The 15,955-nt window shown below is 40.5% G+C and overlaps 1 protein-coding gene across 1 annotated transcript in view; it reads left to right on the top strand.

Moving 5' to 3' along the window:
* Positions 1-15,955, top strand: part of NECAB2 (N-terminal EF-hand calcium binding protein 2) — a 389,351-nt gene that overhangs the window by 293,948 nt on the left and 79,448 nt on the right. The window contains exon 6 of the mRNA XM_082269903.1: positions 736-872. Coding sequence (XP_082126029.1) covers positions 736-872 — 137 coding nt within the window. The remainder of the gene's footprint in view (positions 1-735; positions 873-15,955) is intronic.

Raw genomic sequence — 15,955 nt, 5'->3', positions numbered from 1 at the left:
TTATGTCATTCCATGACCTTTACAAAGGAGATCATTTCCTTGGAGTAGGAAATCTCCAGGACTTGCAAAGCACCAGCACTATACATACCGCAACTTAAGGCTGGCTTCACACTTGTATGCACTGTGTTGCCTAAAGTGCAGAAAGTTGTATTTTCCATGTGTGGACATACCCACAAATGTATAGGTGGCTTAAAATGTCAGTGCTGAAGAATGCAATACTTTGTCCCACTCTGTTTTGTTCTTCTGAACAGACATTTGCAAAAGTATGGAGTGTGTTCTATTTAAAAGTGAGTTTTCTGCTTTAATGTTCGTGACAGGTCCACTTTAGAGAATTATTTGATTGCACATATTATTGAAAAATAAATCAAGTTAAATGTACAGTATGTGATTTTGTTTAAAGTTTTTTTTTGTCTAGAGTTAATACAGAGTAATGTGCTTGTTTTTTTGGTGTTATTGTTAATTATATGGTGGCAACACTTAATGCAGGCAACACTTAACTGATGGTTAAGTGTTGCCTGCATTTTAAATCAGTGCTAAAAAACAAATTTTTAGACTTTTTCACGGTTTTTACTACTGTGAAACATGTTACAAAAAGGAATCTTGGATTCATTGTTTAGATATTCCAGATAAGTACCATCAGTCAAATGCCTGAGTATATGTATTATATACAGGCAAGTTACTGCTCATTCTACTTCCTGTAGGACTCCTGATTAATTATCGCTTTTTCTTTTTCAGGTGTATGAAAAAGGTACCAATGTTGATCAGTTTGTAACAAGATTCCTACTGAAGGAGACAGCCAATCAGATCCAGTCCCTTCTCAGTTCAGTGGAGAGTGCTGTTGATGCCATAGATGAGCAAACAAATCAAATCAGGTCAGTTAAACTACATCTGTTATTAAACATCTTTGCAAATCCACTGATCAAACTGTTACTAAACCCAGGACCCTGCATTCACTATATCTGGTCTCCCACAGTACACAGAACATGGAAACGCAATTATTTTTGTAAAAATAAACTGCTAAATACCCTTTCACATCAGCAGTATATAGTAGTTTTGTGACTTCCATCAGTGTCCAGCCGACCTCTGGTTAAAGCTTGTAGGAGGAGACATTGAATTTATTAAAAAAAAAAAACTTGTAGGAGGAGTTTCAATTCTCCTCTGACTGTCCTATGAGGTAGCATGACTCCTGACCCTCTGTCTTGACAATGCTGTGTTGATCACGTGCACCCTCCCACAAAAAAAAAAAAAACTCTCTAGCAATGCACTTCAAACTGAGCATGTGCAGAGTTCCTCCAAAGCTCTGTACTATCAGGAGATGGATTGGGGACTGTGGAAGAAAGGGAGGATCAGAGAAGACCTGATCAAACATCCTTTTTACACAATGCACAAGATTAACCCCTTAGGTTCCTCATAACTAAAATCAAAAAACAAACACAAGGGCACACCAGCCTAGTGCATTATCCTCTATAAAGGTTTTATTGGATGAAAGGTATGAAAATATTCACAAGCAGAGTCTTGGTAAAAGCATATCAAATGGATACAGTGCCATCCGCATCAGAACCCCAAGGTATAGTGTCCTCTAAAGCTAGGCTTACGCGTTTCGAGGCTTCGCCTCTTTCTCAGAATCTATGCTTTTACCAAGACTCTGTTTGTGAGTATTTTTATAAATTTTATCCAATAAAATCTTTATAGAGGATAATGCACTAGGCCGGGGCGCCCTTGTATTTGTTTTTTTTATTTTAGTGGTCTCAGACTACCCTGGTCTTGAAAGGGGGCTGCAAGGCTGAAGTATCCAAGCAAAGCCAAGTAGAAAGTCTTCGGTAGCCGCATGAGTGTGGCTGGATGTGGTTAGAAGATTACCTCTCAGAGCGCAGGAGATAGGTGTTTTGCACCATTTTTTTGTTTTGGTTCCTCATAACAAGTATGCTTTACTAAATATACAGACTCTTTTAACTGTTGTGGGTTTAGTAACACTTAAACTTTTATATTTACGAACAGCGGATTTCCAAACCAAAGCTCCATTACCTTGGAAACATATAAGCAGTTCCACAGACAGAATTTCCAAAAAATATTATACATAATATTATAATAATTTTGACTTGAGATTCAGTTATCAAACCAGTTTAGGTGCAAACCCCATTTTCCTGGATAAAGTGGAAACATAATTAGTAACTCAAGTTTTTATTGCTGTCCCTGCCCCTGTTAGTAATACATCACACTAGAGAAAAGGGAATGGATATGTGAACCCTGATTTATAAATCCATGAAAACTGGTACCAACATCCCCATTAATATACTGTAAATAAACTGAAAAACGTGTTTACATAATCAGGTTTTTTTATTAAAAGTACCATAAAAGGCATACCAACGCTCCGATAAAAACAGTATTAATTTTATTGAACAAAAACCTTCAAAAAAAATTAAAAAGCATTATTAAAAATGCATATTGTACATAGAAATAACACCTTCCCGGCTCATTAAGAACACTCTCTGGGTGGAACTGCAGAGCCTAGTCAGTGCAACAGTAATTTATTTTTGATAATCCAAGAGATGATGTCAGTGCACCGTTGAGAGCCTGAGCGAGCCGCTCCCGTCCCCTTCAAAGCCCAGTGTTCCAGTGAGCGCTGCAGGGGAAGACCAGAGAGCCGATTACTGACAGCTCTCTGCTCACTGAAGACTATTAACTGAGCGATCAGTGGTCTTTGATCACTCAGTTCTTAGTATACACCCAGCGGGGAACAGCTGCAGCATCGGATTGATGACAGAGGTCTAAGCGTTGCCCCAAACTATCAAAAATTTAAAAAAGAGTATGCTAAAATGACACCAGAACTGTCACCGCAGCTTGTAAATTGCTTTTGTTCACATGCTAATAACTTTTGATTTCAGTCAATTTATGGAGACTAAATATAGTATTTGATTAGTTTTCATTATTAATACATTGGCGGGGGTTTACAAAGAAAGTTGCTGCTGAAGCAGATAAAATATATGAACAGTATGATATTGTGATAACATAAGCCATACAGTTGCTTGTATTGTTGAAATAATAAATAGAATTAGGCAAGGTTGACTAGCTCTATATGAGGAGAGAAAGATAAAATGTGTGGTTGTCATCCAAGGTGACCCATATGTTTTCAAAATTCCCAAATCACATTGAATGTTTGCCCAAAAAAATGCAAGTTAACGTCTCATCGACCATTATTTAGTTTAATATGTTTCATGACTTGGAAATAATATTTGCAGAAATGAGCCAAGATCTGCCTCTTACTGTTTTAGCTGCCAGATAGCTGCTAGTAATTGGTTAATTTTTTTAACCGAGGGTGGGTGTATTGGGGTAAGTGTCTATGAAGGTGACCACCCCATGGGATTTTTTTCCCAAATTGGTTTGTGTGACAGAAAAGATTATATAGTCTGCAACAGAAGAATTTCCACCAAAAAGACTATGTTCTCCTTGTGACACTAAGGAGGGAGATGTTAAAAGGTTGACTAGTGTACTTATGATTTATACACCAGTGTGCCACAGCTTTATGGACTATACATGTGCTTGCATGAGTACAGTGCAAAATGCTTGAAGTTATAGGCACACCTTTAGAAGAGGCTCCAATGGTAGAATGAGGTAGCGTTGAGGTTTTGTTTAATGGATATATTTGTGTTAGGGCTTGGCTTTTAGGTGTTACGTGATGGGGGGGGAGTTAAGTATTTTATGGTTTAGGGGTCTGGTGTTAAAGCAGAACTCCAGCGAAAAAATAAATAGATAGAAATGAATAGCCCAATAAAAATATAACAAAACCAACCTTTGCTGAAATATTCACCTTCAACAATCCAGAGATATCCCCCACAGTACTTTTTTTCTGTTGCTAGATGTACTCAGTCTGATGGTCAGTTTCATTCAACTTCCTCTAAGCCAAGGTTATCCTGGACCCGCCCCAACTGGAAACTGTACAGTAAAAGAGAAAAAATGAATGAGCTCATCTGTCTTTACTGCTTTAATTACCTTTGACAAGAAAATGGTTCCTTAGTCAAATTCCCTTATGTAATGGAAAACATGTGTAACAGCTCCTTTGCTCAAACCTTAAAGGACATGTTTCTTAGGGGAAATGCTTATGGATAGTTACAGAATGACAGAATGACATAATCAAGGACTACCAATATGGACTGGTGCCCCATGGCAGATCTTTGGTAATGGCCCAATCAGTTCAATGGCAAACATCTCAAAAAGGACCCCAATTTTAGGCAAGGGTATCAACGGATTTTAAAAAAGCAAGCAAAAGTGCAATAATTTGACCCTCAGGACAAGTTTTTTAATACCCATCAACTGCTTTGTAAATACGGGGCCATTAAAAAAACACTTCTCAATCCACTCTTTTATTTTTTTCTACTCCTAAATGAGTAATATGTGCTGATGTCCCTTGGTGAACTTTGGCAGTGGCCAAGCAGATCCATAGAAATCATTTTAAAGGGGACCTTAATTATAGGCAATAATACCAGCGGACTTTAAAAATGTGGTTGCCTTAATTGACACTCGGGGCAGGTCAATACTTCTCAACTGCTTTGTAAATAATGGGTCATAAACATTGCTTAATAGTCTCTTTTTTCCTCTACCCCTAAAGCCTTGTACACACTAGTAGTTTTTTTTTTTTCCTTCAACTCAGCAGGGCTGAATGACAAAAAACTGAATATCTGACATATGTACAGCGATCTCCCCTGCCGCTCTATTGTTTTCTGACAAGGGAACGGCCCCCCACCAGAACACTCCGTGCCATTGGCTGAAAGTGCTCATCAGGAGCCGATCAGCAGAACTTTTTCGGCCATGCCCCTACAACAGAGCCCATCCGAATGGCAGCTTCTGTCGGACTGACTTCAGTAAACACAATTTCTATAAAACAGCCGATGCCACCCAACATTCGGCCATGTGTGTACTAGACTTTAATGACCATCTAACATTTGGGATTAGTCCAGATCCAGCTCTATTTTTGCATGAGAATAGGGTACCACCAGATGCTCCAGAACCTGATCCTGTTCCTCCTTTACATAATATAGTAAGTCATGGTATACTGCAAAATTATGTCACAGGTAACATTGAAGAGTCACAGTGTAACATTTAAAACAGGCGCTTACCATGTCTCCAACGTTTCAGTGAGACACAGCTTGCCTTTCTCATGGCAAATCATATACATATACTGTTCTGTATATAATATCAGCTAAGCAAACAGTTTAGCTGTAATTATTGGGTATATGCAACTTAGTTAAACCTAACTGGCAGACACCTAAAGACATAAAAATGCATTTGATTTGGTTTTTTTGACATTTTCAACACATGTAATAAAGAAAGACATTTACATTATTTGCCAGGAAGAATTTGGTGTATGATCTATAAGGTAAATGACAGACATTTTAGAGAAAATTATATATTGTAAAATAGAATGCACTTTATCTTGGATTATACGTTGCATAGATCATTTTGGAACACAAGGAGCGTTACCTAAAATATTTTAATAGTAATTGTGATTTGTTCTAAGGCACAACAATACATATTGCATTATGTGATGCTAGAGGCTTTAAATTATCATTATATATTTTGAGAAAACTGAAGACCGTGTAACTAGGTATTTGTGTGAGACAACGACCTCAGCCTGCCTGCTTAGTTATATGGAAGGAAAACATCACCAAGTTTTAGAAGGCTGGAAGCCTTTAAGCTCACAGAAATGCCTTTTTACAGCAGCCCAAAGGTGACTCCCTGCAGCCTGGTTCATTTAACAGTTTCTCAGCATAATTCAAAGATACTTTCCATTCTAAATCCAACTCCGAATTGTATTCTGAGGTGCTTCCACATTCTTTCATGATCATCTTATTGTTCTGCCTGCTCCCAAGGGCACCCATTAAGTCAGTTTCCATGTTGCAGATTACAGGCAAGAGTTATAAGCCTCAGGCTGGACTGAACCTGGTTGTAGAAAAGGACCACTCAAATTCTGCAACAAGGGAGCCAAAACAGAGACCTCTAACATTTGCTAGTGATGGAATAAAAAAAAACGTTCTAAGAACGTACACAACGTTCTTCTTATGTTATCTACAAAGATTGTGAGAATTTTTGCAGACTGTAGTCATTTAGAAAGAAATAAAAAAAAATAAAAAACTGGCAATATTGTAACAGATGAACACAAAAGTGCTTACAAGCCTAAAGACGGAAAAAATAAAGAGCTAGTGCTCACCATGCAGTGTAAGGTGAAGCTAAATATTCAGTATTGCCACATGACTTTACTTGTGCAAAAGAAACACAGAATGGTGCTCCAGGACCAACAAATAATCTGGTATTCCTGACAGCAGAATTACCAAAATTTACAGGGGTTCAGATGTATCTGCAGGCCCACCAAGGTATGGAAGTAGGCATGGTCTCTCTGATTCACAATTGCCATCTGGATTTCTATGTCTGAAAAGCCTGTTCCTCAAGGACTAAATGTGATGCAGTACTGACAGTAAGACTGGGGTCTCTTAAGATACCTGTACCAAAAGGATCCAGGCAAAACATAGAAAGTAAAACCCAGAGGAACTTCCACTCCAGTGGGAGCACCAGTGCCCCATGAACTACCAAGTTCAAGTGGTCTACCAGACTGTACAGGGACTCAACTGAAGCCTAACTGAATTACCAAGCAACTAGAGGTCTTGCTCACCACCAGCATAAACCTGTTCCACAACACGGTTTCAAAAGTTCCAGGGTTCAGAAAAGGGTCACAGGATCCCAGGCAGGGTCTCAGGAGATAAATAGTCCATAGCCCTCTCACAACTTTGTGCTGTTCCAACACCTCATGGACATGGCTCATGCTGGCTGCTTCTTGACCTTTTCAGCCCTCTCTCGTGTGTGGCTTACCTCTACAGAACCAAGATATCCAAAGTAAGGGTTTGAGGCTCTTTCCCACCCAAGATGCCTCTGAGACTCCAGATTCTAGGTCCCATATCAGGACTTGGTAATCCTGGAAAAACTGTATATCAGTTCTCCCATTTCACCGGATCACCCAAAAACCATTTGCCCAGCACAGATGAGAATCTGATAGTCCCTGAGTACTCCAACTGCTTCTTGTCATCCTCCTTAAAGAAGCCACAACCGAAACAATGGGTATACATACCTCCCATTCAGGACCCATCTATGACGTACTGTACAGTATGAATTTGTGATATCTGGGTGGCCTCTGTAAGTTGTAAATCACTGTAGTAGCCCTTGCATTTTTTTCCACTAATGCAAAGCGTTCTGTTATTGGAAAAGGTGGAGAACATGATGTCACCACCCCTCCACTCCAGCTCAAATCAGAGAATGTTTTGTATTCTTTAGGAAAAATGCAAAGCATTATCTGAATGGCAGCTGTGCTAAACAACTAACCCCCCCTCCGGTTATTATATAGAAGAACAACTGCTTGGCACAACACCCAGAAGATCACATCCCTCACTGTAGTAGCTTGAGCCAGTGTTTCTCAACCTTTTTTCAGTCACGGCACCCTTTAAAATTATAGACAATCTCAAGGCACAGTTTAAGATTATGGACTGTCTCGAGGCACCCCATCCTAAAATGTAAAAAAAACTGTTCTACAAGCTTTACACAATGCAGCATTATCCACGCATAGGACACCCAACATTAGAGGTAATTTATTCTTTCAAAGCAACTACACTTTTGGACACTGGCTAGTATTCCAATGTTTCGCTTCTCCCTCAATTTCTCTCCATCAGTCACCTAATTTCAACCCAGTCCTGAGGGAGAGAGGCATGGGAGGTTCAAACAAGGATGCTGTGGAGGCAACAGACATCCTCCTTAACTGATTGCGTCATTGGTTGTTAGGATGCAAGTGTCTACAAAGTCCTAATGGTGCATAATAAAAACCTGTGGCTTTGTGAACCTAAAAGGCAGGCTTGATCCACCTGCTGCCTTGTATACAATGTTTGATCAGTTTTTAGGCATTTTGCCAAGGCACCACAGGGTGCATGGGCACTCTAGTTGAAAAAGGCTGGCTTAGGCCACTATAGTGGTTTCTAGCTAACAATAAAGGTTTCTCAGTATCACATATGCATACTTACATTGGGCCAAGCTCGCCCAATGTAAGTATATGTATGTAACCAGGACAATAGTTTATATGGACTTTTCCCCCTGTTGTTGCTTCATTATTCTTCTGTGGAAGTGACAGAGTTCAGTTTAACAGTTGCTTGTGTACGAATGCAGCAGCCATCTTAAAGAAGACTATTAGTCAAACATTTAATGATGCATAAATGCCATGGCCATCTTTAAAGATGCCACTGGGGGCAGCCATTTTGGCGGTGTCTGGTTCTGTCTAAAAAGGAGGAGGAGCTAGACAGGGCAGAAGAGTGAAGACACATGGTAAGCGGGTGCAGGGGTCTTGCCTATCTGCAAGGAACCCCACCTCTGGAGATTGCTCCCTGAGAGCATTTGGGAATCCACTGCTGGAGACAGAAACCAGGTGTGCTCAGGATCCTGTTGCAAGTGACTGTCACCCAAGGACACTTCTAGGAAACCAAGGGACAAGCTGCTGTTCATAACTTTGACTTGGAAATTATAGGACTATCCCCTGGGAGGGTGTTAGGCGTTCGGTGAACACTTTGTGTGCCTAGAATGCATGATAGAGCCTCCCCTCCCCCTGCGGATGTCTAAAGTTATATTGAACTGAGTCTGTGTGAACGCATAGAGGTTGTCTGAGTGAGTGCAGTTTTGGTAAGAGCTCAAACTTCAGCACGCTGACTTTATTCCCTATTGAGACTGCTTTTTCTTAAAGAGCCCAGACACGGCCAACCAATGGGCTTATCTCATCTACTATAATAAGCCTATTTTTCCTCTTGGTAATATGCATAGACTACTCATACAATTGCATGTGGCTAGAAAGGGGATTTAAGTGATTTTAATGGTTGTTGGTGTCAGACGAGCTGGTCTAAGTATTTCAAAAACTGCTGAACCATTTCTAGGTTTTACCGAGAATGGTCCAAAAAAGAGGAAATATCCAGTGAGTGGCAGTTGTGTGGATGAAAATGCCTTGTTGAGGTCAGAGGAAAATGGGCAGACTGGTTTGAGATGAAAAAAAGGCAATACTAACTCAAGTAACTACCCATTACAACCAGGGTATGCAGAATACCATCTAAGAAGGCACAACACATAGAACCTTGAAGCAGGAGACCACACCAGGTGCCACTCCTGTCAGCTGAGAAAAGGAAACTGAGGCTACAATTCGCACAGGCTCACCAAAATTGGACAATAGAAGATTGGAAAAAAGTTGCCTGGTCTAATGAGTCTCGATTTCAGCTGCGACAATCAGATGGTAGTGTCAGAGTTTAGAGTAAACAATATGAAAGCATGGATTCATTCTCCCATGTATCAATGGTTCAGGCTGCTGGTGGTGTAATGGTATGAGGGATATTTTCTTGGAACATTTTGGGTCCCTTAGTACCAATTGAGCATCATTTAAACGCCGCAGCCTACCTCAGTTTTGTTGCTGACCATGTGCATCCCTTTATGACTACAGTGTACCCAACATCTGATGACTCCTTCCAGTAGGATAATGCACCATGTCACAAAGCTCAAATCATCTCAAACTGGTTTCTTGAACATGACAATGAGTTCCCTATACTCCAATGGCCTCCACAGTCACCAGATCTCAATCCAATAGAGCACCTTTGGGATGTGGTGGAACAGAAGATTTGCATCATGGATGTGCAGCGTACTTATCTGTAGCAACTGGGTGATGCCATCATGTGGCCAAAATATGGACCAAAATCTCTGAGGAATGTTTCCAATACCTTGTTGAATCTATGGCGTGAAGAACAAAGACAGTTCTGAAGGCAAAAGGGGGGCCAACCTGGTACTAGCACAGTGTACCTGATAAAGTGGCTGGAGAATATTGCTTTGTTGTTTATGTGCTCTTTATCATACTGATTATCTTTTCTCAGATTGTCGCTGTTAAAAAAAATTGTTAAAACTACTAAGATGTGTCAGTAAGTGCTGGGTGAGCCAGGTGTGTCATCTCCAATTACACATTATATCCAGCTGCACCTCCAGAGGTGGAGCTACATATGAAAAAGATATCACTGCTGGAGTTCAGCTTTACAATAATTCTGATTTTGATCGAAGCAATGGCCTCTTTACGACAACCCTGGGCAGTGGTTGTCGCTGTCTGCAGGCGGGGGGCTTATTGGAATCTAGAAGCCCCCTTTAACAAGAGGGCCCCTAGGTCTGCATGCTTGGATAAGGGTCTAGTATGGATTTTGGAAGATACCCCACTCTGTTTTTTCTTTTTAATTTGGTTTACAAGACCGAAGGGCCTGGTATTGACTGTGGGGGGAACCTATGCCGTCTTTTTTAAACATTTTTCTGTTGCCCGGGTAATGGCCCCCCATTCTTTTCTTTACATTCATCGGTCAGTTGGGAAGCCCGCTAACAGTTGATGACTCATAGTTGTTAAGGACGCGGGCAGCTTCCCAGCCCGCTGCTTAACAACCAGCTATTTCTTCACACAGAATTTGAATCGGTCTATCGTTTTTCAACTGATCTGAATTCTAATCTTTCTGAAAAGTTGGAATTTGTTAAAAAAAGGAATAAATTAAACAAATTTTACCAGATTTCAACTAAATTCTTTACTAGTTATGAGAAGCAAAAAAATGCACCACCAGATAGCGGCAGACTGGGTGCATCTAAACCATATAAATTTGCCACATCCTAACGTCTAGATTAGAAAATGGGATTAAGAAAACATGGACTTTACTGGCACAGATCGATAAAATATAACCTTTATTGTTAACAGATTAAACAAAACAAACTAAACAAATTCTGACACATAAAAATAATCAACCAAAAAAAAAAAAAGGAAAGTACAAAGAAAAGGTAATTCCAAACTACCACATTATACAAAAATACATTTAAATATACATAGACTCTGTGACATTGATCATATTATAAATATCTCCCAAAGGGAGGCAAAGAGATACCACTTCCCCTCCCGGGGATCTGTAGATAGGATTGTCACAGATGTCAAAGGTAGACGGAGTGTGAGCTAGGCTGACATGTTTTGCAGATATGCTTCATCTGGAGCTCTGGTTCATCACTCTGTATGACAAAACATTTACTGTTAGCTACTCTATCAGAAATAAAAATAAAATAAACAACTTTTTGGATAGTTTAAGTTTAGATACAATCTGCAAAGACAAAAGTATAATAAAATAGGCTACTGATTAATAACATGCTGACAGGTTTATGTCTAATTGGAGGAACCAACCATACTTGCAACCCTGCATTGGGAAATCCCCAACAAGGAGAGAACATGGGGATCCACACAATAAGAATATCCTTAAACGGTGTAAGGAAAAGGGAATCAAGGATAATAATGATAAGTATAACATACCTGTAAAGGTGCTTACAAGAGGGTGCTTCGAGGAGGGTGATCGGAGGAGCCAGCAAAGTTAGATCAATATATATATGTTAAAGTATCTACAAGAGCATTAATCCTTGTCCAACTGGGGCTACAATTAGATAGTATAGATGATTGACCATATGTGGCCTCTACAGATATAAAAGAAAAATATCACATATCTGTATAGACTGAGTTAAGGGGAAAAGCACCACTGGACCTCAAACCTGTTACATCCAGGATTGCGGAAAAAACGACAGAGTTGAATCTTAGGTATAAACACCAACCCATCGAATTGTATAGAAAAATTAGAGTGTACACGAAGAACATAGCACATGGTGGTAAATAAAAATAGTGTAAAAGGTCACAATCAAGTACTTTAAGGGCTCACCTGAGAGACCACTCAATAACCATTTAGATAAGATTAGGTCTCTGGTAGTCAGGTAGAGAGGGATCAAGTAAAGTCATTGAGGTCCTAGAAGTAAATACATCAGAACTGATCCTAACATCCAAAGAGAATGGTATAACACATGACTAATTATAACAATATGCAAAGTGGCCTAAAACACCATAGATAAATTGGCTGTAAGGCCAGCATTATAGTATGTAGAGGGCCAAGATGTAAGCTAGAACATTGTTAAAAAGTATAAAGCGGCAAGCTCACAGTGTTGGTTAAAGGACAATGTTTAAATGTAATCTTGTTGCAGGCGATGGGGAGTAGGTGACTGGTAACCAGCCAGTAATATATTTACAGAAATATGAGCAGTATATCTATAAGTAAATGAAAGGAATACTCTAAATTAAAGTTATATTGTAAAGAAAGTTGCTTTGTATCAACTTGGTCAGAAAAAACCCATAAACACCATAAGCACATAAACACCATAAAGAAGGTGCAGAGACATAGCACCATACGAGACCAGTAATTAGAGATGAATAGGAAAGATCAGGACCAGTCCCAAGAGACGTGGCCGCACGTTCCTCCCAAAGTGAAAGAGATACCCCCATCACAGCCCCACCCGGTGGATCCTCACAAGAAGATACCTATACAACAAACAATGGTTCTGATTATAAAGTATTACATAGAAAAATGGGAAATAAATAGAAACAATAAAGAATAAAAAATACGTATACAATGGACATAATATCACGTGTACATCCCTGCTGGATGTCCCCAGTACAATTCCACGGGGTGTACGTCCAGCTAGAGGGTAACAATAATGATACCACAAATAAACAAGTTAAATTACGTCACAAATAGCAAAATGGTTGTTTTTAGAATAACTATGTACTTCCAGAAATCTTCATACAATAACATAGTGTCCTATAAATAATAACATTGTAGAAGTAAAAAAAAAAAGGAGAAGAGAGAATCTTATAATATATCCTAGTCAATGATAGTAGTGGGGCCATTTTTAAATGCCACAGTAATCCTGAGAAATATAATCTAAAGAAATGGTTTATAGGATTGAGTTTCATTATGCCCAGGCAGCGGGTTGTATTTAACCGTTCAATCCAGAGGGTTTCTCTCTGGAGGATTCTTTTGTCCCAGAGCCCCCCCCCAACCCCGCCCCCCCCGGGGGTCCTGAGAGATCATATTCAATACCACAAATTGGACTTTGCTACTGTCAAATCTGTGATTAAGGTCTAGGTGCCTACTCGCAGGAGTGAGCATCTTTCAACTCGAGGTGTGGTACATGTGGTCGTTGATTCCCTGGTGGAGTTGGGGTATCGTTTTGCCCACATAAAATGCTCTGCACTGACATACCATCAGGTATACCACTCCTCGAGTGGAGTAGTCAGCCTTAAATTTGGGGACATGAATCTCCCCATTCGGTAACAGAAATTTGGATCCAGTCTTAACCCACGTACAAAATGCACAGTTCTCACATCCAGATATACTTCTAGGCCGAGTGCCCCGCCTCTCGACAGGGTCGTAATCACTAGATGTCATCCTGTCGCGAAGCGAGGCTGTCCGCCTGAAGACAATCTCTGGATGTTCTTGAACATATTTTTTAACGATAGGGTCCTCACATAGGAGCAGTTGTTCAGAAAACAAAGAAGTGGAGCTCCATGCTCTGATTTCTCTGCCTGTCCAAGCCTCCTCCTCTGCTCAGGTCAGGAGGGAGGAGTGTTAACCCTAAAGGCTCTGTTCATGTAATGTAGTCACTGCACAATCAGACAGCTCACATCCCATACAACGGGTCACACCTGGTGGAAATTTGCAACAGTTTTCTATACGGAAAACTGCCGCATTCCCTTTGCTAATCAGGTGCAGACCTGTGCTAGTTTCTGTTTTGCTCTGAAATAGAAACTGGATTAGGTGGTACAGATAGATCTGAAACAGGTCTGCCTTCTCTGTTAATGTGGTACACACAACTTCTGACAGTTTCTTACTCCAGTATAATGGCATAGGAAGCTTAGTTTATTCCACAGATTGTTATTACTATGTCATGTATACGTGACCCTTGATCTGCATATGACATCACTTCAAGAAATCTTAGAATTAGGCAAACATTTAATTATGTCTCTTCCCTAAGTGTCATCCCTCGATACAGTACTGATAACAGTAATATCAATAATGATATATTCAAGCATTAAAGTTGTTGTAAACCTCAGACATGAAATATGAAGAATGCATATCCCTCTATAGTGTGCACTTGTCTCAATTAGGAGCACTAAGTGTCATTTCTGTCTGCTGCTTCCTTCTTCTGCTACCAGCAGGAATCATATCTGACAGCCAAGAGGAAAAAGGTGACATTGGAGGGATCCCTAGCCGATTGACAACCTAAGATCTGTGCCGTGTGCTGTGTGAAGGGGGCGGAGGTGTCTCTTCCCTCCAGTAGTTTGTCAGAGCTCTCCTAACTGAGCCCTGCAGTGTGTAGTTTCAGCACTTTGCCTCCTTTTTTCCGACAGCTCAGACAAGCTTTATAAACGCTGCACTTTGAACAAATGTAGAGAAGAGAGGACTACCCATAAACAAGTTCAACTTATGTAGGAATGATTTGTTTCATCTCTGTGTATAACCCAAGGTCAGTCACTTCACTGGGTATATGTAAGAGTTTACAACCACTTTAAGCCATCTCTAATATTGGAGGGGAAGGAGACAATATATTTGCTTATATGCAAACTGCTTTTGTAACTGATGTGATCCAAAGACATCACACTCCTAGCAAAGTGTGAATCAGCCTCAGCACAGTCTCCTCCCTTGCCATGCCGCTGACACGTTTCGTCCTTTGCACAGGCTTAGTCATAGAGGTCTCCAGACTAAGCCCTGTGAGCGGGGTCAAATGTATCAGGGGGTTGTGGCCTGGGAGGAGCCGAGGCTGAGGCCACTTCACATGCTAGGAAAGTGGAGTCTATGGATTACATCTTAACACAGCGGGTTTGGATGAGCTTTTCAGGTGCCGGCACCTGGGTACGGTGGATGGCCAGAGCGAACTTAGGGATGTTCTAAATATTATATGACACCCTTTTGTAAATGATCTACATTATTATCGGTAAGTGATATGTAAAAATGTGGCACTTCATTTGCAAATGGAGTACTTTTGTTCATGAAAATAAGCATTTTTTCTTCCGGTTACTGGTGAGAAGACCTTTTCTGTTCATCATGTGGGACAGACTTAAAGCTTAAAGTAAACACAAAAATAATATAGTTATCACAGCTCCACCTCGCGAAGAAGTTTGCGTGACGAGTGAAACGCATCAGCATGACATCATCATGTTGGTGATGTTTGGAATCAGTTAACCTTCTACCGATACCCTACCTTTAGCAGGAAGTGAGCTGCGGCTTGACCAAGGAAGTGCACATGGAGATCGCAGGATCTGGTGCTGGGAGTTCAGGGAGCGGGATTATTCCCCCTGTAAAGACACCTGGAGAGTCCAGTGTAGACTATATGGTCTGGAAACCTCGGGAAGTGGTGAGATCTACTGTGACTTTACCCTCCAGGGTCCATATACTTGCACATAAAATCCCCACCGCTGTTTTCACTCCACTTTCATATCCTCACGATTCCAGAGCTGTGTAAATGGCAAGCTGGTGCACCCTGCAACTGCAGTGAGTCTATATTGGGACACAAGAAACAGGAAATTACATTCCTATTTAGTTACTATCCTGATCAATTATCTAATACATCCTGTCTTACACACCAGTGCTCAGGTTTGATTCACCTGTAATCAATTTTTCCATATGGTTTGCATGCACTGATTCGTGGAACGTTATACTGATCCCCCTGTTATTGAGCATTTCGCCCTTCTCCAAGGGGCGTTATCAAAGACAATTGATAATGCCCCTTGGAGGCGGGCGAAACGCGTCGACACACTTCAGGCAAATGGCTACCACTAGACGTCACTTCCAGGATCCCGTGGAACGCATGCCGGCTGCATTCCCGCAAGGAGCTGTGATCGCTTTTTCAGTGGATATTGTATCTTCTACATGCCCAGTATCTTTTACTGCTTGTGAGTACTTTTAACTATTTATATTAATAAACCTTTTGCGGGCTTCACTATGTCCGTTTATTCCTTTTTTGAGTGAAACCGGAGAGAGTTTCTTGGTTGGAAAACTACAGGTCC

Source organism: Pelophylax lessonae (genome assembly GCF_965119305.1).
Source record: "Pelophylax lessonae genome assembly, chromosome: 10".
NCBI classification, from domain to species: domain Eukaryota; kingdom Metazoa; phylum Chordata; class Amphibia; order Anura; family Ranidae; genus Pelophylax; species Pelophylax lessonae.
The sequence above is the reverse complement of the archived record's forward strand: the minus strand, read 5'-3'. Positions and strand labels throughout refer to the sequence as shown.